Source organism: Bos indicus x Bos taurus, chromosome 21 (genome assembly GCF_003369695.1).
Source record: "Bos indicus x Bos taurus breed Angus x Brahman F1 hybrid chromosome 21, Bos_hybrid_MaternalHap_v2.0, whole genome shotgun sequence".
NCBI lineage: Eukaryota > Metazoa > Chordata > Mammalia > Artiodactyla > Bovidae > Bos > Bos indicus x Bos taurus.
Window position 1 is genome coordinate 40,046,129 of NC_040096.1, and position 12,753 is coordinate 40,058,881.

Consider the following 12,753-nt stretch of genomic DNA (forward strand, 5'->3'; position numbering starts at 1 on the left):
AGAAGAGAGAGATGAAGGGCAGAAAAGTATTTGAAGAAACAATGGTCTGACTATTTCCAACTGTAGGAAAAAAAATTATCTACAGATCTAAGCTTAAACTCAAATAGGATAGAAACAAAGAAATTCATACCTAGTACATCATCTGAAAGTGCTGAAAGACAAAGACAGAACAGCAAAAGCAGCAAGACAACATGCATCACGTACAAGGGAACCACAATATGATTAAAGGTGAGTTTTCATCAGAAACAATCAAGGCTACAAAGCAGTGGGATGAAAACAAAACAAACAAACAAACAAAAAACCCTGTGAACCAAGAATTCTATATCCACCAAAACTTTCCTTCAAAAAAAAAGGTGAGATAAAGGCATTCCAAGATATGCAAAGACTGAGAGAACTTGTTGCTAGCAGACATGCCATAAAAAACTCAAGAGAGTCATTCAGGCAGAAAGGAAATGGCACTAGATGGTACTCTGAATTCATATGAAGAAATAAAGAGCAATGGAAAAGGTAGTTAAATTTAAAAAACTTTTTTAAAAACCTTTCTTCTCTCAACTGATTTAAAGGATAATTGTATGAAATGATGATTATAAAACAGTATTACTGAGTTGTAACATATACGTATATAACATATAGGATAGTGACGTCACAAATAAGGGTGGAGGGAATGGAGGTGTATGGGAGCACAGTTTGTATATTTCACCAGAATTAAGTTAGTATTGATGTTAATAGACTGTGGTAAGTACAGATGCAAATTAGCTCTCGAGTAATCACTAAAAGATAAAATAAGAAAAACACAATGAAGGAATTATGATTCTATACTAATAATATCTTGCTGACAAAAAAGAAGGTAATTAAAGAGGAGAAGAGGAACACAAAAAGACATGAAATACAAGTCAAATGCATGGTGAAAGGTTAAACAGGGCTTAACAAGGCAAGGGGATGGGGTGGAGAGAACAGTGTTTCAAACAGAGTGAAAAAGACTGAAATAAAAGAGCTTGTTCCCTTTTGGCCACAAAAAGCAGTCAACCTTTCTCCATGGGCCTCAGTGTGACTTCAGATGAACCAGTATTTGGTTCTTTAAAGTCAGTCTAAATACACAGTATGTAAAATGCAATCATGTCAGAGGTAGTCAAACAACATTAACTGAAAAAAGCAATGAGGATACAAATAACTCTTATTCTCATTGCTATACTTATTCTACACATGCAATACAATGGCTGACCATGTTTTGTTTTTTTTAAAGTCGCCATGAAAGTGAGTATTCACTAAACTCAAAGATCCCTCAGGGCTAACAGACAAATCAACAGCATCACTGATCAGAACATTTTTCTCGGCACAGTCCTTTTGCTCAGACCAAAAGCAGAAAGAGTGGGTGGTGGGGGTTGCTCTAATGGTTCAGGACATATAGAGAAGAGCAATTTTTATGGCATCCTGAGTGGACTGATAATGTCACTGTTCAAGGAATACTGCCTATGTAACGACAGAGGACACATCCTCCCTGAATCACACTTCGGTTATTTCTCTTATTTTTGTCAGAATCAGAAGATATTTCTGTACTAAAAACGTTGCTCTGCCTCTTACATTAAACACAGTCTACTGCCCATATGTCATTGAACATGATGATGTACCACTGATGTGAAGTCTGGACAACCACACTGATGATATTTAGCATAAAATGTGGTTGCTACTTCAGTGAAACTGGAGTGTTTGCAGCATCAGCTGATGGAAGAAAGTGGTGTGACTTTCAGTGGCCCACTATTTTTCTGAGCATTAGCAGTTACTTACTCTTTCCTGTGCTTGATGTCATCGAAGAATAAGTTGTCTCAATAGCATGGCCACACAGATATCTTTTTGACATGCTACTCTGAATGTAACAGAAATAGTCATGTTTGTTACAAACTGCTGGAACAGTTGGTAAGGCTGCCCCCCACAAAAGGCTGAAACCATTATTCCTCCATAAATATTTTCTACTATTATCTACTTCACTCCTGAACTTACTTCTTTCCTCAAGTTGCATAATATTATTCCATATCATTCTATTTTTAAACATTCTTTTTATTCTGACTGAACCATTCTACTGATATTTCTCAGGTTTATGTCCCTAAGACCATTCTTTCTCATCCTATCCTGAAGGACTTGAGTCATTCCAATCAGTTTGTGGCTTTTGAACTTCAGATATATACCTTCAACTCCAGAATTCTTCCCTAAACTCTACATACATATTTAAATATCTTCAGGATATCTCAAAGTTGATGCTTAACATCAAGGAACTTTATATTTAACATACTCAAATGTGATCTTACCCTTCCTAAGGGTGTAAGTCCTTCTGATTAATAGTCCCATCAATCACCCAAGCCAAAAACTAGGATTCACTCTGCTGCTGCTGCTGCTAAGTCGCTTCAGTCGTGTCTGACTCTGTGCGACTCCATAGACGGCAGCCCACCAGGCTTCCCTGTCCCTGGGATTCTCCAGGCAAGAATACTGGATTCACTCTGGACTCCCCTAAATTTTACATTCAACCAGTAACTAAGTTTCATTGATTCCATCTATCAACATCTTTATACACACCTCTCCACCTAGCTCCCTATTTATTACTGCATTTCTTCATGGCCCTCATCATCCCCTGTGTGTTATTACAATGGTTTACCTGGTCTTTTGGCTCATCCCTACCCTGGCTTCAATCCACTCTCTTGCTGGCAGAGTGAGCTTGCTGATGTTGCTTATCCTTCTGCTTAAGAAGTTTGGTGTCCTCTGACTTACACAGAATAAATTCCACATTCCTTAAAATAATAACAAAATACATAGTGACTAACCATTGGAAAGATCAACTATTCTCCTATTCCTCCAAGTATAAATACAGCTTGTGTCTTAACATACTTTTTAAATACATTCAGCTGGCTCACTACACATAAAATTATTCTAAACATCACAATTTTTTTCTGGGATATAGTTAACAGTAATTCATGCTAATTCACTGTCATCCTGCTACAAAGAAAAACAGTCCACAAGTATTGACTTTACACACTTGAAGCCTGTTAAAGCCCAATACTAGTTTTATTTTCCCCAGGCTATAGAACATTACTTAAGTTGGCTCTCACGTGAGGAATTTTCCAGTGTTGATGTGCTACTGCAGTTCACCTCCAAACCTACCTGTTTAAAAAGAAATTAGAGCCATTTTTCTAATCAATCAGGAAGTTACACCAAGATTGCTATCTGTAATACTCTTATGTCTCCAAGTATACTGTTTGGTTTTGGTAATTTTTCACTTTTCTATAGGAAACTAGATGACATGCAAGACAGAAAGGTTTCAGTACCTTTGGAATCATACTTTTGTGGCTGCAGAGTGGATAAAGCTACGTTCTAGGCCATAAGATAACCGTGACTCCTATTTGGCCTGAAAACACTAGCGTCAATCACACATGAAAATAATTCAGTCAGATGGACACAGATTTTCACAAGAATATTTATTTGTTATTGTTGAAAAATACACAAAGGCAAAAGGTTGCTTAGCTGCTGATTTCCTAAAATACAGCAGGGTATTGTAAGAAAGGGGGACATACACCTGTTCTATAAATGGCAGTTACATTTCTAAGGCATTTGGGCTTTAGAGTAGTAGGCACATGTAGGCCCATTTACTTGAGTTTAAATATACTGAGGCACACCAGGCAGGCAAAGGATTTTAAAATATACAGTAAAACTTTTCCATGCACTTGCGTCTTAGGATTGCATATTCATCCCCTGATCCCCCCAGCCTCCGTCACTCATTTTTTCCACGTGAGTTTTGGAGTTGTTCATAGAACACTGGTAATAATCTACTCTTCAAGAGTTTGCTTATAGTGACAACAATGGGACGCACAGAACTATTTCATGGGCAGGTTCTGTAGACTCTTACCAAATTGAGGCTCCAGTAAGAAAAACACCAATTTGCAAAGGCACAGTGGAGACAGGTTTAATGCATTAAATATAACATGAATCCTTCACAATAACAAGTTTAGTGTTTCAGGGAACTTTTGTTAATACAACACAGTTGGTCACACAAAATACAAATGCTTCTGTTGATTTGTCTTGGCAACTCAGATACATCAACAGTGCTAACAGTTTAACAGCTTTGTTCTCATCTGACAGAAAATAATGGCAGTTCTGCAAGGCAAATGTTAAACCTGACTGTATGTATTTATTAATTCCACAGTGTTTTGACAGATTATAGGGGATGGAACTCAGAGGATGCTGACACGCTCACTGAGGGCTTTCATTTCTGTTTCTTCGGCCTCAGGACTGTCACTGTGGCCCGCGCTTGGGTCGATCAGGTGTGTGGGGTACTGCAGCCCCTGCTCGCCTGCAAACTGCTCCCACCTTGAGTCATCGCTCTCATGGGTGATGTAGCGCTCCCCGATTTTGCATTCCAGCTCTCGTAAATCTAACCAGGTCTGATAATCCTGAGGAAGACATTGCAAAGTGTTACCCCAGATACGACTGTAACTCATTAAAGCATTCTTTCTTACCAGTTCCCACAACATACATGTTATCCTCTTCTCTTCCACTCCAACCGTGCTGTGCCTTTCCACAGGCACCATGAAGTAACAGCATCAGCACCGAAGCCACCTTATTTGCCTAAGCTTTGCAAATGCATATTGTTTATAGGCTATCATGCATCAGAAGGTATGCAGTTGATATTTGCAGTTAAGCAATGCAGAATGTTGGTGTTCTTTAGAATTCAAAGCCCACAAATAATCCTTCAGTATTTCAGAGGGTTGTTTTTCTAAACTTTAATTTTCAATGTGAAAATATTTTAAAAAATTGAAGAGAACAAACAGATGCATATGCTTTATATCTACTATAAATTTGTTTTACAAGTATTAACTAGGATTTAAATATGCAGCTCCCAAACGAGTACAGTGCATGACCAGATGGGCATCTACTTGGATATTTATCAGGATTACACATACAGATGCTTCTGAAATCTGGTTCTTGAAGTTATGTTATGACCCTTCCTTCTTGTTTTTTGTTTTTGGGGTATGTGTGCTGTGGTGTGTGTGTGTGGTGTGTTTCTCTTTTATTCAATTTTTCCTGATACAGTTAGAAACTATTAAATCCTAAGAAGTTGCATGAATTTTGGCAAACACACTGATATAATTATACTTCAAAAATATGATACAAGATTTTTTAACACATAGTATCCAGATCTTTAAATATTTAGAAGCTTATTCAACTGAGAAAATATCCAATGATTAATTTTTACCTGTAACCAAGGGTGACTCAAGGTCTTATCCACACTATAGCGCTTTCTCATTTTCACTTGCAGCAAATTATTGATAAGATCAATGGCTGAAAAAAATTATTGGTAAAAATAGATGATATATCTGAAACATATGCATAATTTATTTATAGTTTATTTCACATCTGCTCCTTCACACAGTTAAATGCAACACAGTGATAACAGACACTAGAACCTGAAGAAAAATCCTCTTGAGAATTCTAAAACCTTGGCCTTAACTTTATTTTGGATCCTAAAAAAATGAATCTGAAAATAACTGTAGAGGAAGGCGTATGAGTCTTTGTGAGTATGATGTGAATTCTTTTGGTTTAGTTTTCAATACACTTTTCTGAAGTTGGAATTTTGTTTAAATATATATCATTTAAAGGTGTTGCACTAATGGCAGGATATAACTAATATTCAAGAGACAGCATTTACTAATTTTTGTATAAAATGTGTTTAAAGTTTGAATACACATAATTGGCTTTATAGTGTTTGAATTAAGTGACAGATATCTGCACATCGCATTTAAAAGGAAGAAAATAAGCCCAACATAGACATGACTCATGATCAACTTAAAAACCCAAAGATCTGGTGGTGAAACACTTGTCTCTTTCAATTTGCTTTTAAAATTAACCACTGAATTACAATTTTATCAGCCTTCATGGTTTCACAGGGAAGACAGGGAAGCAACCTAACAGCAATTCTTCCAAGAAGTTACAATCACAAACCATCCAGCCTTGTACTCAGCCTCTGATGGGGACTTTAACACAGTGTAATTTAGGAAAAAGGTGATTCTTCTAGTTATCTAGTCTACAGAGCATTTTACCTAGAGTATCATGTGTCAATCGCCTTTCCAAAAACTATATTTTCAGCCTATACCACTAACTATAGGGAATATGCAATGCACAGGCCTGTACTATGATTAACAGGGCCTCTTTGAACTATAAAAGTAACTTTCTCATCACTCCCAGGCAAAGGGCTGGGAGCAGTAAAAAGTACATCCTGGAAAGACACCTTGAAAACAAGATCTTGAGTACTGATGTGACTGATGGAAAACCATTAGTGACTGTTCCCCTAACCAGAGCCTTGAGAGAGTTTGCTGAGAAAGGGCGTCACTAGCCGAAGGGCTAAACAAAGTCATGAAAGGCCTCAAGGTTTGACATTGAGGACTGTGCATTGTATATCTTTATCCCTGATCTGAGATGGTAAAGAACAGATACCTCTAGAGCACGAATAAGAAAGCAGAAGTTAACAATAAAGGCATGCAAGGATTAGGATCTGGGCTTTTGCCTGCGAATGGCATCAGCCCCCTGATCCCCAGTTTATTTCTAACTCTTCTTTTTCTTTATTCTGCTATGGCACCGCTCCCTTGGGGCGGTTCATTGTTGGGCTGGTCCTGACATTAACAGTTCACTCTTTATTAAGTTCATTAGCTTATGCTTCCCATTCATTCCGATAATAACTTCCCATTTCTTTCTTTCCACTAGCATTTTCCTCCCCAAAAGAATTTAGTGAAATCTGCCAAACTAATGGAAACATTCACATTTTGCCAAAGAATACATTCCCTCCCTTAATGTATCCTGGTCATTAAGTTTCTTAAGAGATGGATCTTCCTACCAAATACCTTAAATAGGTATCTGACAAAGATGCAAATTCACTCCCCAACTTGCTCAAGTACCAAGTCCTGAATGAGGGCGCTCTGACCCAATTGCTTGGTCTACATCACTCACTCTGAATGGATCTGAAAACACTTCATTTACAGAAGTCCCTGTAAAATAAAAGTAACTTTATTCTATCAGAATGAATCAGAATTCTGTTATCTGGCAAAGAGAAATGATTCCTACAGGCTTTTGGTAATCCAGAATTGTAGCTCTTGATACTAATATTCAAAGTATTTGCTTGCATGGAAGGACTGCAGAATGAAACTGCTAAGAATTTTTTCACTGGAGAAAGTAAATGTAACAACACACATTTAAATGCTGTCTATGCCCTTACACCCTTGCCTTAGCTAGGATACCTTAGGAAACACAGTATTTAGTACAATTTCAAATTCCAAGCATGTGTTCTCAGAGAGCTTTTGAAAGTATAGTTCTCTCAGTGAACTGTGTATCGGGCCTGGGCTTTAAAACATCCATTCACATGATTTACTCACTGGTGAGTAAAGTGCACCTTCCATTCTGGCTGCTGTGAAGTCACACAGCAAAAAATGGAGAATAAGGGGAGAAAGGAGAGTGCGTGTGCTCCGGCAAGCATGTCGCAACATTACACCACCCTGGACACCACAGGGGATAAGGACATGTTATTAATTCACTCCTTCTGCTTTGAATTCTGTAATTAGGAAGGTAGGAGTACAGTAACTTGACAAAAAGTCTGGTTTGTGCCCAAATGGGCCCCAACAGTGAACCACACTGCCTAATGGGGAGGGAAGTACTGCCAGAGGAGAAACTCGACGTGTGTGAAGGGAATGAAATATATGAAGATGAAAAAATTGCTCTGCTGAGTGAAGCATGTAATCACAAGTCCGACTACAGCCGCAGTACCCAACTGACCTGAATTTGCACAGCAAGCCAGTGACAAGCACCTCCAAGAGAATAGACTTTAGGACACAGGAGAGAATTAGACAGGATGTGTGTGTCTATACACGTGTGTCTGTCTGTGCATTTACAAATACATTTTGTGGCTCTTGGCAGCAGAAATAACTATTAAATGTTGGACATTAGTTAAATATTGGGAACTTGATGTTGCTGAGAAAATAGGCCCATCACCAGTGTTTGAGAGCTCCATTCCACTGGCCACTATTTCTGGAACTCCTAAATCCTTTCCTTTTCATTAATCAAGTTTCACATAACCCAACATTAAATGCACCGTCCAAAATACTTTCACTGAGCTCATTTTTTAAAAAGACTCTAAAGTGTGTGTGCGTGTGTGTATGTGTGTGTGTTTTAAACATATTCTCTTTATTGACTACATCCATCACATGTATATGTCATTTGCTTATCCGTTTATTCACCAAATCTTCCTTAAGGGATTACTGTTGGCAATGACACTGGCAATAAAAAAGTTAATGATAAAGCTCTGAAAAGCTCCCAAGTGCAAAGGCAATTCCAAAGGCAAAATATGCATACACACAAAATGACAAAATGCACCATTCTCAATCTTTGACCTTTATTAATACCCTCCTCAAAGAAAAAGTGCTTTCTTCAGCATTTCTGAAATGTAACTAGTTAGAGTCCTAGCGACTAACTCCAGTGGTCCCAACTATTTCACATGTCAATAATATTTCATGATACTAGTGACAAGAATTATTTTCTCCTATGTTGTGCCCAAAGTTGTCATTTTTACAACTTACCCACATTAATCCTACTTATGTTTTAGATGCAATGGAGAACTTGACTATCCCACGTGACAGCTCTTCAAGTCCTGGGGACTGTGATTCACTTTACCCTCGCTCTCGGCAGTTCTTTCTGCTGCCCTTCAGCCTCCCCAGTTTCTCTGTGCACCCTAACTTGTATGTCTACCAGCTGTTCTTGTTCACAATAGGCCAGAATTTTTCTCACAATTAGCTGCCAACTTGATATGAACACACAGGTATTATTCATAAGGCTTAGGATGAAATTTTTCCTTTTTTAAAAAATTTCACATTCATAGTCTTAGGTAGTCCTCATAACAAGCATATAGAAGTAGTTATTATTTTACCTCAATTTTATATAAAAGGAAAAACTGGAACTTCAAAAGGTCACAAAATTTGGTCAGACAGTTTCCAGGTAACAGCTGAAGATGAAACCCAGGGGAACGGATTCCAAACCCATGCTCTTAAATACTGTGGCATGCCGCATCCACGTCATACCATTAACTCGTCATTATTAACTGATGATTATGTAAAAATCTAATTAAATTAAAAAATTTTCCAATAATAAACATTAAATTCTTCTTAGTTATGTTTCTACCACACCCCTGTGTACACAAATGTGCAGATATAGACAGATCTATCTCTCTAATCTATCTTTCTGACTTTAGTTCAACATTTTGGCTTTCAAAGACTATTCTGAATGTGATGTGATCCTCTGCCATTGAAAGGACTAATCCTCTACCTTTCTACCATTTCCAAACTGAATAAGCCTGTCTGCTACGTATTAATCAAATTACTAAGAATCTTTTTTCAGGATAAAGCTTAAACACAGAACTTGATGACTCTATGACAGATTAAACTCACAACTGCCATGCCTATAAATTATCTGAACACACTGATAAATGAGTAATGTTTCCTCCCAATGTTTTCCTTCCTCTCATTCAGTCCATATGCAATTGTCTTCTCGAAAGGCTACCATGGTAGATTTTTTTCCGAATGCTTTCTTATAGTTAAGAAACATCAGTCCTTGGTATTACTCACTCTATTAATCTGTCAATACTATTTAAAAAGAATGTAATTATTCTAAGGTAATAGATTCTAAGTATACTAATATTGACTAGTACTGGTTTTTAGTCATTTCCTTCTTAATACCAGAGTTTTCTAAATGTTTGCAAACTTTTCATCACTCATTCTAGGATTTAGACAAGAACAACTATTAAGCTGCTTCCTGAATGATTACAGAATCCATTCTTTCCCTCTTTTAGAAATTCAGAAAACTCTGGTCTGTTCTAAGTATCCTGGTATCTCTCCCAATTTATTCAGGATTTACTAATATAATTATCCACAATGGCTCTAAGAACACCTCTGTCAGCTTCTTCAACATATAGTATGTCCTGCTCTGAACATCATTGTTTACAGTTGCTATTGAGTGTTCTGTGACACCACTATCCCCCACCCTCTCCCCAAGTACTAGCTCCCAGCAGGGACTGTTAAGTGTAAGCCTCAAATGTGAAGATCTGAGCTAAGAGGAGAAGGAAGCCAATAGTAATGGAGTAAAAAGACTAGTAAAACTGGAGAAGCTATGGCGGTCCCCCAAAAGAGCCGACATCAGGGAAATAATTCCAAATGGGACCTCAACTCCAGTTCCAAAACTCAAGTCAAGACTGGGAATTCTGATCCAGAGGGAATTTGATAGGACTTGCCTCTGAAACTGAAGGATGTGCAGGGTGGGAGAAAGGAGACAATGGGAAAGACAGATACAAAATTGAGCCATTCTGAGAACTTCTTTCAAAAACAAAGCAAAGGAGGAAGGGACCATGGTTTGGCAGTGGGAAATAAGAAGTGACAAAGAGGACTGCAGCAGAATGGGAAGTCAGAAGGAAAACTGACAGGCTGGCATGTCAGAACAGGATACTGGCACCCAAGGCGGAAGGTTAGAAGGAAGCAGAAAACTCCAGGTTTCCTGGAGCTCCAGGAAGATATAGAGCCCCATGATAAAGAGATATTTGGGGAAGCAGAGAAAGTCTCAAATTCCTGATACCTATTACTTCCTTCCATAGATACAGCAAAAAGTACCTATTCCAGTGGGCTTCCCAGGTGGCTCAGTGGTAAAGAATCTGCCTCCTAAATGGAGATGTGAGTTTGAACCTCTCGAGTAGGAAATGGCAAACCACTCCAGTCTTCTTGCTGGTGAATCCCATGGACAGAGAGCCTGGCAGGCTACAGTCCATAGGGCTGCAGAGTCAGATGCAACTGAGCGCACACACCACCACATACTGAAGTATCTGCTTTTCATGAGGTAAAGTTGATTGCTACACAGGGCTGGATTCTCCACAGTTCGGGGCAATAAGCAGATGTAATTTGGAATAGCTGTTGTTGTGTCTGGGGCCAAATATGTGCAGGAAAATCCTCCATTCTCTTGAGTTACATTTTTTTTCCTTTAAACCCTCTTTCCCTTATTTTATCAATTTGAGGCCCTCCTCCCTATCAGTGGCTGGTTCCTCCTTCTCTTGCAGTAAATATGTCATCAACTTTTTCAGACAGTACTAGAATTACTTTCTGATTGTACCTGCCCATTTACTCTGAGAGTTAGCCTTTCTACTCTTACCCTGAGAGCTCTGTTCTCCGATTCACCCTTAAACTCAATCTCTTCCTTCCATATTACTAATAAATAGTCTTAAAAGCAAGCTCTCTGAGCACCTCAAATAGCGACATTGGGACAATGTGAGAAGTCTTTTCCTTTTTCACAGGAAAATTTTAAACAATTGCATGGTTCATATTTTTATTTTAAAGAATCTCCTCTCAAAAGTATAGCATCTTGTGTTTTCTAACATGTCTCTAGCCATGAATTTATATTAATGTTTCCCATAAATTAAAATAAAAGCAAAGAAAATCTGTTTTATGGTGCCTAATGTTTCTTTTTTGCTACAACAAGTTCTTGGCTAGCACAGTTATTTTTCTCCTAATGTCCTGTAAAATAATTTGAAAAATTTATCAAACATTCCTTTTTTTTTTTTTTTTTTAACCAGAATGGCCTTTGAGCAGAGGTGGGGATAGCTGAAGTTCTGTGCAGCCTGTCTGGCAGGTGTACAAGTGTATCTGAACAAGAATAAAATTAAAAGATGTACACAGGTGCTGAAGGGCTTCATACCTTAATATGAAAAGAAATGTTCCATCAGACTCTTAATTGTATGGATTCTATTTTCTTCAGGTGTCAAAATTCAGAATCATCTCTGAAACTGTGGAATCTATATTGCTGTCATTCTCCATTTCAAAGTAAATACCACGTATATCGTCACAACAGGCTCTGAGTGCGTACAAGGCACAGTGGCACATGTTACAGCTAAACCGAAAGGACTCCCAAACTTGGAGAACAGGCCAGAAAAAGAACGGAACTGAATATTTTTTAAGACATTATAGGTCCCTCAGGTCACCCCTCTCAGTCACCTTACATTTTGCAAAAAAAAAGATTTTTTTGAATGTGCTGTTTGGCCTATGGGATTTTAGTCCCTGACCTGGGATGAAACCTGGGCCTCTGAGGTGAAAGGGCCAGGTCTGAACAGAACTGCCCTCTGAGGTGAAAGGGCCCAGGACTGCCACAGGGCCCAGGACTGCCACAGAAGTCCAGCATTTCCCATCTTTTATCATTTTGGTACCTACCTGTCTCCCCATTTTCCCTACTAGATTTTAGCTTCTTTAAGCTTGCCCAGATTGTATATTCATTTTTGCACAATTTCATAAATATTTAAAATAAAACGCATCATTTAATGTATTAGGAAAATGCTTGCTAAATAGCATTTGGTAGATTGAATACATTAATTAGAAATTTAAATATGCATTTTCTCAGCTCTAAGTTTTAATATCTGCATTCTGTGCATATGGTTTGTATATTTTGGCTAAAAATACTCCTGGATGGCAGGACATCACATCTCTACAAACGGATCACAGGATCAGTGGCTTCCTTCAGAAAATCAGAACAACGCTGAGAGTATCTGCAATACAGATCATGTTTATTTTACAGCGTTTATTTGACACAAAAGAAATTATCTGTGAAACTCTGGGGCTGACCTGTTTTGTACAGACAAGGCAGTTTAAAGAATTGCTTTTCCATACTGTCTTCTGTCCAGCTGCAGATTAGTGAGGTACA

General features: G+C 38.1%; 1 protein-coding gene across 3 annotated transcripts in view; it reads right to left on the bottom strand.

Annotated features, from left to right (window-relative positions):
- Positions 1 to 3,447: 3,447 nt before the first annotated feature.
- PRKD1 (protein kinase D1) overlaps positions 3,448 to 12,753 on the bottom strand; it is a 347,191-nt gene continuing 337,885 nt past the window's right edge. For all 3 annotated transcript variants that reach the window (XM_027521799.1, XM_027521798.1, XM_027521801.1), the window contains 2 exons: positions 5,240 to 5,325; positions 3,448 to 4,436 (listed from right to left, as the gene is read on the bottom strand). In XM_027521799.1, the coding sequence (XP_027377600.1) occupies positions 4,218 to 4,436; positions 5,240 to 5,325 (305 nt within the window). In that variant the 3' untranslated portion in view covers positions 3,448 to 4,217. The remainder of the gene's footprint in view (positions 4,437 to 5,239; positions 5,326 to 12,753) is intronic.